Source organism: Pecten maximus, chromosome 5 (assembly GCF_902652985.1).
Source record: "Pecten maximus chromosome 5, xPecMax1.1, whole genome shotgun sequence".
Taxonomy (NCBI): Eukaryota; Metazoa; Mollusca; class Bivalvia; order Pectinida; family Pectinidae; genus Pecten; species Pecten maximus.
The window spans coordinates 41721211-41741692 of record NC_047019.1 but is presented as its reverse complement, the minus strand read 5'-3'; the positions used below and the strand labels follow the sequence as shown (position 1 = coordinate 41741692).

The 20482-nt window shown below is 38.5% G+C and overlaps 1 protein-coding gene across 1 annotated transcript in view; it reads right to left on the bottom strand.

Annotated features, from left to right (window-relative positions):
* Positions 1-2279: 2279 nt before the first annotated feature.
* Positions 2280-20482, bottom strand: part of LOC117328069 (SET domain-containing protein 4-like) — a 44311-nt gene continuing 26108 nt past the window's right edge. The window contains exons 6-8 of the mRNA XM_033885407.1: positions 15893-15973; positions 15499-15622; positions 2280-7492 (exon numbers count right to left, since the gene is read on the bottom strand). Coding sequence (XP_033741298.1) covers positions 7382-7492; positions 15499-15622; positions 15893-15973 — 316 coding nt within the window. The 3' untranslated portion in view covers positions 2280-7381. The remainder of the gene's footprint in view (positions 7493-15498; positions 15623-15892; positions 15974-20482) is intronic.

Genomic DNA, 20482 nt, shown 5'->3' with positions numbered 1-20482 from the left:
ATAAAGGAAAAACCTGTTCTGAGAAAAATGTGTTGAAATATTGTGAATTAGAATGTATACACTATATCACATTGAGTGAAATTCAAATATTTGGGAGGGGGGAACAATATTGTGTTGTTTTCTTTCAAATTTTGAATTAAAATTAATTTAAACCACTACAGTACATCACAAGATACATACATTACACTTTATGCCCAGCTTATAACAACAGCACCTGCTTTGTTGCATGTAGAAAAGATTTTTGACAGAAAATGTGAAATTTTAGAAGATTTTGTGATTAATTCAAATAATAATCATGATTTTTTAATCACAATTTTACAAAATAATCTACATTTGCCATGTGGCCAGTCATTTAACATGTCAGCACACTATGTACTATTGGAAAATATAGCCCCTGACTTTGTACAGTACATGTAAATAGTGAAATGAGCAAAACTGTGGTTAACAGTATTACGGTTTTTACCCTAAAAGTTATACCAAAATATAGCGCAAAACCGTTTATCTTCATAAACAGTGCTAGTACACATCTGAAACTTTAAAGTCACCTCAAAGCGTATACTAGAAATGTGTAGCAAACACAAATACCAACATGTTTTCTCAACAAACATGTCCAGTGTGATCAGAGACAAGGATCCGCAATAGAAACGATCATCGAAACGAGGTGTATTGGGGGTGTAGTTACTAAAATGAAGCTGTCATTAATTAAAAACTCACAGAAAGTACGTGAAATGTCATCTGCATATAGGTAAAACACACAACTGCACAGGAAATGTTAAAAGTTTGCGATGTTTCTAATTTAAGGTCCACGCGCGAATGTTTACATCGGAAAGGTGCGTTCTATGCAGGCCTCAGACCACAATTAATTTCCCTCTTTGTTCTACCAAAGAAAAATCGAAATTAAAATATTTCAGAAGTTTGCAAAAAATCTGGCTTTCACATCACGTGTAGAACTATTCAAGCTGAACATACAGTGAGCTGGAAAGTACCTCATGACCGGCATTTAACAAAGTTATTTTTATTTAAGTGTAACCACCCTACTATATTGTAGGAAAATCCGGAAAATCACAAAATATTACTACTCAAGCCTTATAACTCCCCGTGTCCTGCCTCACAAACAAACATGGAAATGGTGTCAAAACAAAATTCTGCCACTAGATTACATATTGCACTATAAATCTATGCTAAAATTATGTCCATATCTGTAACAGCTAAGTCAGGAAAAAATATTTAGCAACAGTCTTGAAATTTCAATATGTACTACATTCGTGTACAACGACCCGGAAGTATTATTGTGGTCTGAGGCCATATAGGAGACAACTCTGAAATCTGGGTATATTATAGGAGACAACTCTGAAATCTGAGTATATTATAGGAGACAACTCTGAAATCTGGGTATATTATAGGAGACAACTCTGAAATCTGAGTATATTATAGGAGACTACTCTGGAAATGATTCCCAGTATACTATAGGAGACAAATCTCACACTGGTAAAAGGGAAAACACCAGCAGTTACCTGCATATCCACTCTGTTGGGGCTTTAAATGCACTTCCTGGCATTTTCTTGTGCTGCTTTAATCACAGGAAAATAAGTTTCCTTTTTTTTTACAACTACAAGTTGCTCTAGCATCTTCATTCCTTGAGCAATTTTAGTTGAACTTCTCACACAAAGAGTCATAATATCTCGAACAAGATTGAGTTTCAAGCTTGTTGGGTCAAGGTCAAGGTCACCATTAGTATTACAGAAAATCCTTTGTCACCACTCAAGTGGCTTTATTCCTTAAGGGATTTTGATAAAACTTCACCCAGTTATAAAGGACCATGATATCTCAGACAAGTTTAGAGTTACAAGGTTGTCAGGGCTAGGGCAAGGTCACTGTTAATTTTTTTTAGAAAAAGTCTTTGTCAGCACTAGTGGGTTCCTTTGATTTTCACCAAGTTCCAGACTCTTATTTAGGATCATAATATCTCGGATAAATGTGAGTATCAGGGTTGTTGGGGAAAAAAAAACAATTGTTAGAAAATCATTGTCAGCACTCTAGAGACTTCATTAAGGGATCTGGATCAAAATTCAGACACTTGTATAGGACCATAATAGCTAGCAAAGGCCAGTAGGGGACATGCTTGTTGAATGTTAAGTTCCCTCAGGAATGCAAGAGCAATTAAAAAGATATACTATTACTAGTAATGATGACCCTGACCTTGGTAAATTGAAGGCAAGCGAAGTTATTTCAGCCAATAGCTTGTACCATACATCATACAAAAAGAACATGTACTCCAATTCCAGTTAAATTCATACATTTATTGGTTTACAAGTAACTCAGCATGTAAATGCTGCTTTTAAACTAAGATTTAACATACTGGTACCAGTATTTGACCCCTGTGAATTTGAAATTAGGCCAAGGTCATTCAATTGTATTAACCTTATCCCAGCAAGCTACTGGTGCAATTTCATGACCCTCGACCTAAACTGCAAAGTGCCATAACTTTTATGGTTAGATTGGTCCATATGTGAAAATTGTGCAAGATCTTATATAAAGCCATAATTACTCAAGTTATGCTCATAAGGTCTAATGTTCATAATTATGTTAATTAACTACAAAGGGCCATAAATCAATTGCAATTGAATCACCCTGATCATCATCAACTCATGCCAGATCATATCGATATAAGACTGCATACCAAGTTTGAGTTCGTGAAACTCCATACTAAATCACTCAAGTCATCATGTTCACAAAGTCCAATAACACTACAAAGGGTCATAACTCTGCAAGTTTCAACTGAATCACCCTGATTGTAGAACTTTGTTTGATTGTTTGCTGGGTTTATTGCCATGTGAACAGCAAGGGTCATTTTGAGGTGGGGTCTCCTTTTAGAAGTTGGTGACTACTGCAATGAACAACATACGAGAGGCCCTTTACAAGCCATTCAGAGCAATTAGGGTAAAGTCTCTTGCTCAAGGACACAACCACAACAACACAGACTGGCCCGTTTCTCAGCTTCAAGAGAAATTCTAAACGACACGGGTAGAAATCATCAAACCACACAACTTGGATCTTCACCTGAGGTAATATAACTGGCACTCTAACCGACTGAGCTATTGCGGGTGACCTAAAAATCTGTAAGCTTTAGAATCCTAGCATTTACTGAATGTCAAACATAGTTACCTCCCTTGTTTCTCAGTCACAATTCTCGTTACATTTCACTGGATATGGAAAGAATCCCATACATTCATGAAGTCAAACTATGAAAGCAACAAGTAATCCACTTAACGGTAAGAATTGTGATGGATTCAACTGTGTGTTTAGTGTACTACACGTGACTGACATACACGCAGACTGAAGGTTCACCTCTATGTTGCTGGTGTGATAGCTAGTCTTCCTATACATCACTAATGTTGTAGGCTAGTCTTCCTATACTTCACTGATGTTGTAGGCTAGTCTTCCTATGCATCACTGATGTTGTAGGTTAGTCTTCCTATACATCACTGATGTTGTAGGCTAGTCTTCCTATACATCACAGATGTTGTTATCTAGTCCTCCTATACATCACTGATGTTGTAGGCTAGTCTTCCTATACTTCACTGATGTTGTAGGCTAGTCTTCCTATACATCACTGATGTTGTAGTCTAGTCTTCCTATACATCACTGATGTTGTAGTCTAGTCTTCCTACACTTCACTAATGTTGTAGGCTAGTTTTCCTACACTTCACTGATGTTGTAGGCTAGTCTTCCTATACATCACAGATGTTGTAGGCTTGTCTTCCTATACATCACTGATGTTGTAGGCTAGTCTTCCTATACATCACAGATGTTGTTATCTAGTCTTCCTATACATCACTGATGTTGTTATCTAGTCTTCCTATACATCACTGATGTTGTAGTCTAGTCTTCCTATACATCACAGATGTTGTAGGCTAGTCTTCCTACACTTCACAGATGTTGTAGGCTAGTCTTCCTACACTTCACAGATGTTGTAGTCTAGTCTTCCTACACTTCACAGATGTTGTAGTCTAGTTTTCCTATACATCACAGATGTTGTAGGCTTGTCTTCCTATACATCACTGATGTTGTAGGCTTGTCTTCCTACACTTCACAGATGTTGTAGGCTAGTCTTCCTACACTTCACAGATGTTGTAGTCTAGTTTTCCTATACATCACAGATGTTGTAGGCTTGTCTTCCTACACTTCACAGATGTTGTAGGCTAGGCTTCCTATACATCACAGATGTTGTAGGCTAGTCTTCCTATACATCACAGATGTTGTAGGCTTGTCTTCCTACACTTCACAGATGTTGTAGGCTAGTCTTCCTACACTTCACTGATGTTGTAGGCTAGTCTTCCTACACTTCACTGATGTTGTAGGCTAGTCTTCCTACACATCACAGATGTTGTAGGCTAGTCTTCCTATACATCACAGATGTTGTAGGCTAGTCTTCCTACACTTCACTGATGTTGTAGGCTAGTTTTCCTACACTTCACTAATGTTGTAGGCTAGTCTTCCTATACTTCACTAATGTTGTAGGCTAGTTTTCCTATACATCACAGATGTTGTAGGCTAGTCTTCCTACACTTCACTAATGTTGTAGGCTAGTTTTCCTACACTTCACTGATGTTGTAGGCTAGTCTTCCTACACTTAACAGATGTTGTAGGCTAGTCTTCCTATACATCACTGATGTTGTAGTCTAGTCTTCCTACACTTCACAGATGTTGTAGGCTAGTCTTCCTATACATCACAGATGTTGTAGGCTAGTCTTCCTACACTTCACTAATGTTGTAGGCTAGTCTTCCTACACTTCACTGATGTTGTAGTCTAGTCTTCCTATACATCACAGATGTTGTAGGCTAGTCTTCCTACACTTCACAGATGTTGTAGGCTAGTCTTCCTATACATCACAGATGTTGTAGGCTAGTCTTCCTACACTTCACTGATGTTGTAGGCTGGTCTCACTATACATCACAGATGTTGTAGGCTAGTCTTCCTACACTTCACTGATGTTGTAGGCTAGTCTTCCTATACATCACAGATGTTATAGGCTAGTCTTCCTACACTTCACAGATGTTGTAGGCTAGTCTTCCTACACTTCACTGATGTTGTAGGCTAGTCTTCCTACACATCACAGATGTTGTAGGCTAGTCTTCCTATACATCACAGATGTTGTAGGCTAGTCTTCCTACACTTCACTGATGTTGTAGGCTAGTTTTCCTACACTTCACTAATGTTGTAGGCTAGTCTTCCTATACTTCACTAATGTTGTAGGCTAGTTTTCCTATACATCACAGATGTTGTAGGCTAGTCTTCCTACACTTCACTAATGTTGTAGGCTAGTTTTCCTACACTTCACTGATGTTGTAGGCTAGTCTTCCTACACTTCACAGATGTTGTAGGCTAGTTTTCCTATACATCACAGATGTTGTAGGCTAGTCTTCCTATACATCACTGATGTTGTAGGCTAGTCTTCCTACACTTCACTGATGTTGTAGGCTAGTCTTCCTACACTTCACTGATGTTGTAGGCTAGTCTTCCTACACTTCACTGATGTTGTAGTCTAGTCTTCCTATACATCACAGATGTTGTAGGCTAGTCTTCCTACACTTAACAGATGTTGTAGGCTAGTCTTCCTATACATCACTGATGTTGTAGTCTAGTCTTCCTACACTTCACAGATGTTGTAGGCTAGTCTTCCTATACATCACAGATGTTGTAGGCTAGTCTTCCTACACTTCACTAATGTTGTAGGCTAGTCTTCCTACACTTCACTGATGTTGTAGTCTAGTCTTCCTATACATCACAGATGTTGTAGGCTAGTCTTCCTACACTTCACAGATGTTGTAGGCTAGTCTTCCTATACATCACAGATGTTGTAGGCTAGTCTTCCTACACTTCACTGATGTTGTAGGCTGGTCTCACTATACATCACAGATGTTGTAGGCTAGTCTTCCTACACTTCACTGATGTTGTAGGCTAGTCTTCCTATACATCACAGATGTCGTAGGCTAGTCTTCCTATACATCACAGATGTTGTAGGCTAGTCTTCTTACATTTCACTGATGTTGTAGGCTGGTCTTCCTACACTTCACTGATGTTGTAGGCTAGTCTTCCTATACATCACAGATGTTGTAGTCTAGTCTTCCTACACTTCACTGATGTTGTAGGCTTGTCTTCCTATACTTCACTGATGTTGTAGGCTAGTCTTCCTATACATCACTGATGTTGTAGGCTAGTCTTCCTATACATCACTGATGTTGTAGGCTAGTCTTCCTACACATCAGATGTTGTAGGCTAGTCTTCCTATACATCACAGATGTTGTAGGCTAGTCTTCCTATACATCACTGATGTTGTAGGCTAGTCTTCCTATACATCACTGATGTTGTAGTCTAGTCTTCCTACACTTCACTGATGTTGTAGTCTAGTCTTCCTACACTTCACTGATGTTATAGGCTAGTCTTCCTATACATCACAGATGTTGTAGGCTAGTCTTCCTATACATCACAGATGTTGTAGGCTAGTCTTCCTACACTTCACTGATGTTGTAGGCTTGTCTTCCTATACTTCACTGATGTTGTAGACTAGTCTCCCTATACATCACTGATGTTGTAGGCTAGTCTTCCTACACATCAGATGTTGTAGGCTAGTCTTCCTATACATCACAGATGTTGTAGGCTTGTCTTCCTATACATCACTGATGTTGTAGTCTAGTCTTCCTACACTTCACTGATGTTGTAGGCTTGTCTTCCTATACATCACTGATGTTGTAGACTAGTCTCCCTATACATCACTGATGTTGTAGTCAAGTCTTCCTACACTTCACAGATGTTGTAGTCTAGTCTTCCTACAATTCACAGATGTTGTAGGCTAGTCTTCCTACACTTAACTGATGTTGTTATCTAGTCTTCCTATACTTCACAGATGTTGTAGGCTAGTCTTCCTATACATCACAGATGTTGTAGGCTAGTCTTCCTATACATCACAGATGTTGTAGGCTAGTCTTCCTACACTTCACAGATGTTGTAGGCTAGTTTTCCTATACTTCACTGATGTTGTAGGCTTGTCTTCCTACACTTCACTGATGTTGTAGGCTGGTCTCACTATACATCACAGATGTTGTAGGCTAGTCTTCCTACACTTCACTGATGTTGTAGGCTGGTCTTCCTATACATCACTGATGTTGTAGGCTAGTCTTCCTATACATCACAGATGTTGTAGGCTAGTCGTCCTATACATCACAGATGTTGTAGGCTTGTCTTCCTATACTTCACTGATGTTATAGGCTAGTCTTAGCAGGTGTAGGTCCATTTGACCTTATTGTCCTTGTGATGTGAGACTGGTGAGGCACAAGTTAAGTCACTGATGCCGACTCTGAATGGTGTAGGCCTGTTTTACTATGACTGGACAGATATCAGTGCAGATTGCAAAGTTGTCCTTTCTATACAAATGAAGTCATAGGCTAGTCTCTCATGTTCTGTCATTGTGTCACAATGTAGACCCTGAAACTGAAAACAAACTGGATTAAGTAACACATTAGTTGAATTAAGAGGCATAAAAACAATTTAAAAAATCTATCATCTGATATATAAATACAGCACAAAATACCTGTAAAATTTGGCACAAAACTTTGATAAAACCTGATTTTGATCTGATTTATACATATATCTAGCATATTTTCTTTTAGATAACATTCTATTCAGAATTATGAGATTAAGTATCAGAGAGTTTGGCATAAATGTATCATGGGCATTATGAGATTTAAGTTAAAATGTATTACCACACAGACAGAATAGAGTAAAATCAATATCGGCTTCAAACTCAATAATGGAATTAGGAAGAGAGATACAACAGTGTTCTCTATGAGTAATTTCTTATATAATGGTGCCAATTACCAGGTATATCGGATCTCTATGTACCACTGCGCAAAGTACCGAAATATATATTTAACTTACAAAACACATGAAGACATTATAGGAAGATAACTGCTAACCTTCAATATTAGGCTAGGATTAGGACTCTCATGTTAGGACTCTTAACTCTCACATTAACATCTTACATTAGGACTCTAACTCTCACATTAACATCTTACATTAGGACTATAACTCTCACATTAACATCTTACATTAGGACTCTAACTCTCTCATTAACATCTTACATTAGGACTTTAACTCTCACATTAACATCTTACATTGGGACTATAACTCTCACATTAACATCTCACATTAGGACTTTAACTCTCACATTAACATCTTACATTAGGACTCTAACTCTCACATTAACATCTTACATTAGGACTCTAACTCTCACATTAGGACTTTAACTCTCACATTAACATCTTACATTGGGACTATAACTCTCACATTAACATCTCACATTAGGACTTTAACTCTCACATTAACATCTTACATTAGGACTATAACTCTCACATTAACATCTCACATTAGGACTTTAACTCTCACATTAACATCTTACATTAGGACTTTAACTCTCACATTAACATCTTACATTGGGACTCTAACTCTCACATTAACATCTTACATTAGGACTATAACTCTCACATTAACATCTTACATTGGGACTATAACTCTCACATTAACATCTCACATTAGGACTTTAACTCTCACATTAACATCTTACATTAGGACTCTAACTCAAACATTAACATCTTACATTAGGACTCTAACTCTCACATTAACATCTTACATTAGGACTCTAACTCTCACATTAGGACTATAACTCTCACATTAACATCTCACATTGGGACTATAACTCTCACATTAACATCTCACATTAGGACTTTAACTCTCACATTAACATCTTACATTGGGACTATAACTCTCACATTAACATCTCACATTAGGACTTTAACTCTCACATTAACATCTCACATTAGGACTCTAACTCAAACATTAACATCTTACATTAGGACTCTAACTCTCACATTAACATCTTACATTAGGACTCTAACTCTCACATTAGGACTATAACTCTCACATTAACATCTTACATTGGGACTATAACTCTCACATTAACATCTCACATTAGGACTTTAACTCTCACATTAACATCTTACATTAGGACTCTAACTCAAACATTAACATCTTACATTAGGACTCTAACTCTCACATTAACATCTTACATTAGGACTATAACTCTCACATTAACATCTTACATTAGGACTCTAACTCTTACATTAGGACTATAACTCTCACATTAACATCTTACATTAGGACTCTTAACTCTCACATTAACATCTTACATTAGGACTCTAACTCTCACATTAACATCTTACATTAGGACTCTAACTCTCATATTAGGACTAACTCTCACATTAGGACTCTAACTCTCACATTAGGACTCTTAACTCTCACATTAACATCTCACATTAGGACTATAACTCTCACATTAACATCTTACATTGGGACTATAACTCTCACATTAACATCTTACATTAGGACTCTAACTCTCACATTAACATCTCACATTAGGACTATAACTCTCACATTAACATCTCACATTAGGACTATAACTCTCACATTAACATCTTACATTAGGACTAACTCTTACATTAGGACTATAACTCTCACATTAACATCTTACATTAGGACTTTAACTCTCACATTAACATCTTACATTAGGACTATAACTCTCACATTAACATCTCACATTAGGACTTTAACTCTCACATTAACATCTTACATTAGGACTTTAACTCTCACATTAACATCTTACATTGGGACTCTAACTCTCACATTAACATCTTACATTAGGACTATAACTCTCACATTAACATCTTACATTGGGACTATAACTCTCACATTAACATCTCACATTAGGACTTTAACTCTCACATTAACATCTTACATTAGGACTCTAACTCAAACATTAACATCTTACATTAGGACTCTAACTCTCACATTAACATCTTACATTAGGACTATAACTCTCACATTAACATCTTACATTAGGACTCTAACTCTTACATTAGGACTATAACTCTCACATTAACATCTTACATTAGGACTCTTAACTCTCACATTAACATCTTACATTAGGACTCTAACTCTCACATTAACATCTTACATTAGGACTCTAACTCTCATATTAGGACTAACTCTCACATTAGGACTCTAACTCTCACATTAGGACTCTTAACTCTCACATTAACATCTCACATTAGGACTATAACTCTCACATTAACATCTTACATTGGGACTATAACTCTCACATTAACATCTTACATTAGGACTCTAACTCTCACATTAACATCTCACATTAGGACTATAACTCTCACATTAACATCTCACATTAGGACTATAACTCTCACATTAACATCTTACATTAGGACTTTAACTCTTACATTAGGACTATAACTCTCACATTAACATCTTACATTAGGACTCTAACTCTCACATTAACATCTTACATTAGGACTCTTAACTCTCACATTAACATCTTACATTAGGACTCTAACTCTCACATTAACATCTTACATTAGGACTATAACTCTCACATTAACATCTTACATTAGGACTCTTAACTCTCACATTAACATCTTACATTGGGACTCTAACTCTCACATTAACATCTTACATTAGGACTCTAACTCTCACATTAACATCTTACATTAGGACTATAACTCTCACATTAACATCTTACATTAGGACTCTAACTCTCACATTAGGACTATAACTCTCACATTAACATCTTGCATTGGGACTCTAACTCTCACATTAGGACTATAACTCTCACATTAGGACTCTAACTCTCACATTAGGACTATAACTCTCACATTAGGACTATAACTCTCACATTAACATCTTACATTAGGACTCTAACTCTCACATTAGGACTATAACTCTCACATTAACATCTTACATTAGGACTCTAACTCTCACATTAGGACTATAACTCTCACATTAGGACTCTAACTCTCACATTAGGACTATAACTCTCACATTAGGACTATAACTCTCACATTAACATCTTACATTAGGACTCTAACTCTCACATTAGGACTATAACTCTCACATTAACATCTTACATTGGGACTCTAACTCTCACATTAGGACTATAACTCTCACATTAGGACTCTAACTCTCACATTAGGACTATAACTCTCACATTAGGACTATAACTCTCACATTAACATCTTACATTAGGACTCTAACTCTCACATTAGGACTCTAACTCTCACATTAGGACTATAACTCTCACATTAGGACTATAACTCTCACATTAGGACTCTAACTCTCACATTAGGACTCTAACTCTCACATTAGGACTCTAACTCTCACATTAACATCTTACATTAGGACTCTAACTCTCACATTAGGACTTTAACTCTCACATTAACATCTTACATTAGGACTCTAACTCTTACATTAACATCTTACATTAGGACTCTAACTCTCACATTAGGACTCTAACTCTCACATTAACATCTTACATTAGGACTCTAACTCTCACATTAACATCTTACATTAGGACTATAACTCTCACATTAACATCTTACATTAGGACTCTAACTCTCACATTAACATGTTACATTAGGACTCTAACTCTCACATTAACATCTTACATTAGGACTATAACTCTCACATTAACATCTTACATTAGGACTCTAACTCTTACATTAACATCTTACATTAGGACTATAACTCTCACATTAACATCTTACATTAGGACTTTAACTCTCACATTAACATCTTACATTAGGACTCTAACTCTCACATTAACATCTCACATTAGGACTATAACTCTCACATTAACATCTCACATTAGGACTCTAACTCTTACATTAACATCTTACATTAGGACTTTAACTCTTACATTAGGACTATAACTCTCACATTAACATCTTACATTAGGACTCTAACTCTCACATTAACATCTTACATTAGGACTCTAACTCTCACATTAACATCTTACATTAGGACTCTTACTCTCACATTAACATGTTACATTAGGACTCTAACTCTCACATTAGGACTATAACTCTCACATTAACATCTTACATTAGGACTTTTAACTCTTACATTAGGACTCTAACTCTCACATTAACATCTTACATTAGGACTATAACTCTCACATTAACATCTTACATTAGGACTATAACTCTCACATTAACATCTTACATTAGGACTCTAACTCTTACATTGGGACTATAACTCTCACATTGGGACTATAACTCTCACATTAGGACTATAACTCTCACATTAGGACTATAACTCTCACATTAGGTCAACTCTCACATTAGGTCAACTCTCACATTAGGTCAACTCTCACATTAGGACTAACTCTCACATTAGGTCAACTCTCACATTGGGACTATAACTCTCACATTAGGACTATAACTCTCACATTATGTCAACTCTCACATTAGGACTTTAACTCTCACATTAGGTCAACTCTCACATTGGGACTATAACTCTCACATTAGGACTATAACTCTCACATTAGGACTATAACTCTCACATTATGTCAACTCTCACATTAGGACTTTAACTCTCACATTAGGACTATAACTCTCACATTATGTCAACTCTCACATTAGGACTTTAACTCTCACATTAGGACTATAACTCTCACATTATGTCAACTCTCACATTAGGACTATAACTCTCACATTATGTCAACTCTTACATTAGGACTATAACTCTTACATTAGGACTATAACTCTCACATTAGGACTATAACTCTCACATTATGTCAACTCTCACATTAGGACTATAACTCTCACATTAGGTCAACTCTTACATTAGGACTATAACTCTCACATTAGGACTATAACTTTCACATTAGGTCAACTCTCACATTAGGACTATAACTCTCACATTAGGTCAACTCTTACATTAGGACTATAACTCTCACATTAGGTCAACTCTTACATTAGGACTATAACTCTCACATTAGGACTATAACTCTCACATTATGTCAACTCTCACATTAGGACTATAACTCTCACATTAGGTCAACTCTTACATTAGGACTATAACTCTCACATTAGGACTATAACTCTCACATAAGGTCAACTCTTACATTAGGACTATAACTCTCACATTAGGACTATAACTCTCACATTAACATCTTACATTAGGACTCTAACTCTCACATTAGGTCAACTCTTACATTAGGACTATAACTCTCACATTAGGACTATAACTCTCACATTAGGACTATAACTCTCACATTAGGACTATAACTCTTACATTAGGACTATAACTCTTACATTAGGACTATAACTCTCACATTAGGACTATAACTTTCACATTAGGTCAACTCTCACATTAGGACTATAACTCTCACATTAGGACTATAACTCTTAAATTAGGACTATAACTCTCACATTAGGATTATAACTCTCACATTAGGATTAACTCACATTAGGACTATAACTCTCACATTAGGACTATAACTCTCACATTAGGACTATAACTCTCACATTAGGACTATAACTCTCACATTAGGTCAACTCTCACATTAGGACTATAACTCTCACATTAGGTCAACTCTTACATTAGGACTATAACTCTCACATTAGGTCAACTCTTACATTAGGACTATAACTCTCACATTAGGTCAACTCTCACATTAGGACTATAACTCTCACATTAGGTCAACTCTCACATTAGGACTATAACTCTCACATTAGGTCAACTCTCACATTAGGACTATAACTCTCACATTAGGTCAACTCTTACATTAGGACTATAACTCTCACATTAGGTCAACTCTTACATTAGGACTATAACTCTCACATTAGGTCAACTCTCACATTAGGACTATAACTCTCACATTAGGTCAACTCTTACATTAGGACTATAACTCTCACATTAGGTCAACTCTCACATTAGGACTATAACTCTCACATTAGGTCAACTCTCACATTAGGACTATAACTCTCACATTAGGTCAACTCTTACATTAGGACTATAACTCTCACATTAGGTCAACTCTCACATTAGGACTATAACTCTCACATTAGGTCAACTCTCACATTAGGACTATAACTCTCACATTAGGTCAACTCTTACATTAGGACTATAACTCTCACATTAGGACTATAACTCTCACATTAGGTCAACTCTCACATTAGGACTATAACTCTCACATTAGGTCAACTCTCACATTAGGACTATAACTCTCACATTAGGTCAACTCTTACATTAGGACTATAACTCTCACATTAGGTCAACTCTCACATTAGGACTATAACTCTCACATTAGGTCAACTCTCACATTAGGACTATAACTCTCACATTAGGTCAACTCTTACATTAGGACTATAACTCTCACATTAGGACTATAACTCTCACATTAGGTCAACTCTCACATTAGGACTATAACTCTCACATTAGGTCAACTCTTACATTAGGACTATAACTCTCACATTAGGTCAACTCTCACATTAGGACTATAACTCTCACATTAGGTCAACTCTCACATTAGGACTATAACTCTCACATTAGGTCAACTCTTACATTAGGACTATAACTCTCACATTAGGACTATAACTCTCACATTAGGTCAACTCTCACATTAGGACTATAACTCTCACATTAGGTCAACTCTCACATTAGGACTATAACTCTCACATTAGGTCAACTCTTACATTAGGACTATAACTCTCACATTAGGTCAACTCTCACATTAGGACTATAACTCTCACATTAGGTCAACTCTTACATTAGGACTATAACTCTCACATTAGGTCAACTCTCACATTAGGACTCTTAACTCTCACATTAGGTCAACTCTCACATTAGGACTATAACTCTCACATTAGGACTATAACTCTCACATTAGGGCTATAATTCTCACATTAGGACTATAACTCTCACATTAGGACTATAACTCTCACATTAGGACTATAACTCTCACATTAGGACTATAACTCTCACATTAGGTCAACTCTCACATTAGGACTATAACTCTCACATTAGGACTATAACTCTCACATTAGGACTATAACTCTCACATTAGGACTATAACTCTCACATTAGGTCAACTCTTACATTAGGACTATAACTCTCACATTAGGACTATAACTCTCACATTAGGACTATAACTCTCACATTAGGTCAACTCTCACATTAGGACTATAACTCTCACATTAGGACTATAACTCTCACATTAGGGCTATAATTCTCACATTAGGACTATAACTCTCACATTAGGACTATAACTCTCACATTAGGACTATAACTCTCACATTAGGACTATAACTTACATTATGTCACTGGGTTCAGGATAATGACATAGGGTTAGGATGATACCTCTTGATTTAGGATAGTTACTCTTAGTTAGGATAATATCTCTTGGTTTAGGATTATAACTCTCCGGTAAGGATACTTGAACTAGTTTAACTGTTTGACCCTTTGTGAAGATTTGTTTTGAGGTTAGGATTTTATCATTTTCATACAAAAAACAGCAGAAATAAATACTTCATATAAATAGATAGCTCTCATTACAAACCATTAAAGTAATGTCATTCAGATGATCAGCTTACTTTGGTTAAGTTCTCTTTACACATGCCCAGAGAAGTTTTAATCAATGTTGAGGCCATAGTTCTAGTCAGCAGTTCATTTTGGTCTGAAATAATTCCTCCCTGCATTACAAGTTTCCAGTTTTTCCTACAAAAATGATGAAACTATGGTGGGATATGGGTTCTGAACACTAACTAGAATACATATGTATACATGTATATGAGTACTGAAGTACCAGTTCCAGACAATACCCCTTTGTCAAGACAGAAAATATTACATAAGTTACACCAGAGATATTTAACACAAAGTTACATATATCAATATTATCAAATATCTCAATAAACACTTCTCAAAATAACAAAAGATGTGACATGATAAGGAATTATTTGTTAATACAAAGTTGTATTGTCCACTTACAGTTCTGTCCAGTCCATACACAGCACTCGCAACACCACCTGGAGGTTCCAAGATAAGCCATCAGAACAACAGCACAGCTTCCTGTCAACATGGAAGTTACAATAAGTAAATCCATTTCAGTTCCTGTTTTCCAAGGATTCTGCAGACCAAATTTGGTTAAATATGTATATCTACACAGCAGAAGAAAGATTTCAAAGAAATCCCTATTTTGCCCTATTGAGTTATTCCCCTCAATAGGGAAGAATAAACAGGACCCTAATCAACAATTTTAGTGATTCTAGTTGTGGACTAGGTGGATGAACCAACAACCACATGCCAGAAAACCCCCTACCTGGACATATGGTGGATGAATCGATACCCTAATACCAGCATACCCCAGACCTGGACATATGATTGATACCCTAATCTAGCCATCTTCGCTAGCCAAGGCTTCTGATTACGTTACACTCCACGAACCCTTGGCAGATATAGGCGTCAGTTCTGGCCCTCTAGCGGCGATTCAAAATTACCACCCTTCACGCATGAAATTTTCGACCAATCAAAACAAGCGTTACCGATTTACTTCATCGGTGATGTTTACAAACACACATCGAGGTTTGGTGTCATTTCGATGAGATATGTGATCAATGACTTATATGAATTGATCAAACACTGCGAATGTTCCCCCAAAGATTGTGATTTTTGTATTTAGGTAAAATGCCATGACATAGTCAGCAATGTAGCTCTGTACTGGGTGCCGCATTTTTTGTTTACTGCGAAACCAAGCCAGAATGTAAAACGCGATTTGATTGGATGCCCTGGGATTCCAGGGCGCGACGGTTTGAACACGACTATATCCGCCAAGGGTTCGTGGAGTGTAACGTAATCAGAAGCCTTGGCTAGCGAAGATGTAATCTAGCATACTCCCTACCCTTGACATCTGATGGTTGAATCGATACCCTAATACCAGCATACCCCCAACCTGGACATAAGATGGATGGGCCACCAACCTAATACCAGCATACCCCCAACCTGGACATATGATGGATGGGCCACCAACCTAATACCAGCATACCCCCGACCTGGACATATGATGGATGAGCCACCAACCTAATACCAGCATACCCCCGACCTGGACATATGATGGATGAGCCACCAACCTAATACCAGCATACCCCAAACCTGGACATATGGTGGATGAATTGATACCCTAATACCAGCATACCCCCAACCTGGACATATGATGGATGAATTGATACCCTAATACCAGCATACCCCAGACCTGGACATATGATTGATACCCTAATCTAGCATACTCCCTACCCTTGACATCTGATGGTTGAAACAACCATCCTAATGCAATAACCCCTCTGACTCTTCTTGACTGGGGTCACAAGGTAAAATGACTGGGGTCACAAGGTAACATGACTGGGGTCACAAGGTAAAATGACTCGGGTCACAAGGTTACATGACTGGGGTCACAAGGTAAAATGACTGGGGTCACAAGGTAATATGACTGGGGTCACAAGGTAAAATGACTGGGGTCACAAGGTTACATGACTGGGGTCACAAGGTAAAATGACTGGGGTCACAAGGTAAAATGACTGGGGTCACAAGGTAATATGACTAGGGTCACAAGGTAAAATGACTGGGGTCACAAGGTTACATGACTGGGGTCACAAGGTAAAATGACTGGGGTCACAAGGTAACATGACTGGGGTCACAAGGTAAAATGACTGGGGTCACAAGGTAACATGACTGGGGTCACAAGGTAATATGACTGGGGTCACAAGGTTACATGACTGGGGTCACAAGGTAATATGACTGGGGTCACAAGGTAACATGACTGGGGTAACAAGGTAAAATGACTGGGGTCACAAGGTAATATGACTGGGGTCACAAGGTAAAATGACTGGGGTCACAAGGTTACATGACTGGGGTCACAAGGTAATATGACTGGGGTCACAAGGTAACATGACTGGGGTCACAAGGTAAAATGACTGGGGTCACAAGGTAACATGACTGGGGTCACAAGGTAATATGACTGGGGTCACAAGGTAACATGACTGGGGTCACAAGGTAACATGACTGGGGTCACAAGGTTACATGACTGGGGTCACAAGGTAAAATGACTGGGGTCACAAGGTAAAATGACTGGGGTCACAAGGTTACATGACTGGGGTCACAAGGTAATATGACTGGGGTCACAAGGTAACATGACTGGGGTAACAAGGTAAAATGACTGGGGTCGCAAGGTAACATGACTGGGGTCGCAAGGTAATATGACTGGGGTCACAAGGTAACATGACTGGGGTCACAAGGTAACCTGACTGGGGTCACAAGGTAACATGACTGGGGTCACAAGGTAACATGACTGGGGTCACAAGGTAACATGACTGGGGTCACAAGGTAATATGACTGGGGTCACAAGGTAACATGACTGGGGTAACAAGGTAATATGACTGGGGTCAGAAAGTAACATGAATGGGGTCACAAGGTAACATGACTGGGGTCACAAGGTAATATGACTGGGGTCACAAGGTAACATGACTGGGGTCACAAGGTAATATGACTGGGGTCACAAGGTAACATGACTGGGGTCACAAGGTAAAATGACTGGGGTCACAAGGTAACATGACTGGGGTCACAAGGTAACATGACTGGGGTCACAAGGTAATACAACTGGGGTCACAAGGTAACATGACTGGGGTCACAAGGTAATATGACTGGGGTCACAAGGTAAAATGACTGGGGTCACAAGGTAACATGTCTGGGGTCACAAGGTAACATGACTGGGGTCACAAGGTAACATAACTGGGGTCACAAGGTAAAATGCCTGGGGTCACAAGGTAACATGACTGGGGTCACAAGGTAATATGACTGGGGTCACAAGGTAAAATGCCTGGGGTCACAAGGTAACATGACTGGGGTCACAAGGTAATATGACTGGGGTCACAAGGTAAAATGCCTGGGGTCACAAGGTAACATGACTGGGGTCACAAGGTAATATGACTGGGGTCACAAGGTAAAATGCCTGGGGTCACAAGGTAACATGACTGGGGTCACAAGGTAACATGACTGGGGTCACAAGGTAATATGACTGGGGTCACAAGGTAAAATGCCTGGGGTCACAAGGTAACATGACTGGGGTCACAAGTTAACATAACTGGGGTCACAAGGTAAAATGCCTAGGGTCACAAGGTAACATGACTGGGGTCACAAGGTAATATGACTGGGGTCACAAGGTAACATGACTGGGGTCACAAGGTAACATGACTGGGGTCACAAGGTAAAATGCCTGGGGTCACAAGGTAACATGACTGGGGTCACAAGGTAACATGACTGCGGTCACAAGGTTACATGGCTGGGGTCACAAGGTAAAATGACTGGGGTCACAAGGTAACATAACTGGGGTCAGAAGGTAACAAAGACTTTATCCTTTGTTTTATTTGACTTATCTAGCATAAGATGTCACACTAAATGTTTTCACTCTGGCTCCAAACCTGGCCTTGATCGAACAGTAGTTTTTGTATTGTTGGCAATTCCCCTCCATGGGTATCGGTCTACCGACTATTGTCCTGAGTGGTACCCTATACCGACTATTGTCCTGAGTGGTACCCTATACCGACTATTGTCCTTAGTGGTACCCTATACCGACTATTGTCCTCAGTGGTACCCTATACTGACTATTGTTCTCAGTGGTACCCTATACCGACTATTGTCCTGAGTGGTACCCTATACCGACTGTTGTCCTGAGTGGTACCCTACACCGACTATTGTCCTGAGTGGTACCCTATACCGACTGTTGTCCTGAGTGGTACCCTATACCGACTGTTGTCCTCAGTGGTACCCTACACCGACTATTGTCCTCAGTGGTACCCTATACCGACTGTTGTCCTGAGTGGTACCCTATACCGACTGTTGTCCTGAGTGGTACCCTATACCGACTATTGTCCTGAGTGGTACCCTACACCGACTATTGTCCTCAGTGGTACCCTATACCGACTGTTGTCCTCAGTGGTACCCTATACCGACTGTTGTCCTCAGTGGTACCCTACACCGACTATTGTCCTCAGTGGTACCCTATACCGACTATTGTCCTCAGTGGTACCCTACACCGACTATTGTCCTCAGTGGTACCCTATACCGACTGTTGTCCTCAGTGGTACCCTACACCGACTATTGTCCTCAGTGGTACCCTATACCGACTGTTGTCCTCAGTGGTACCCTATACCGACTGTTGTCCTCAGTGGTACCCTATACCGACTATTGTCCTCAGTGGTACCCTATACCGACTATTGTCCTCAGTGGTACCCTACACCGACTATTGTCCTCAGTGGTACCCTATACCGACTATTGTCCTCAGTGGTACCCTATACCGACTATTGTCCTCAGTGGTACCCTATACCGACTATTGTCCTCAGTGGTACCCTATCTCTGTCCCCACTGCCAGTTGTTCTTGTGGTCCATATTTATAGATAATGCCTTCATGACTGTCAGATTTGATAGCTAACTCAACTTGATCAGGGCTGTCAAAATATTTCCAATTTTAGATTTATCTACAGACATTCTGGCACCAAAAGTGTGTAACCAAAATAAAAGTTCTACAGT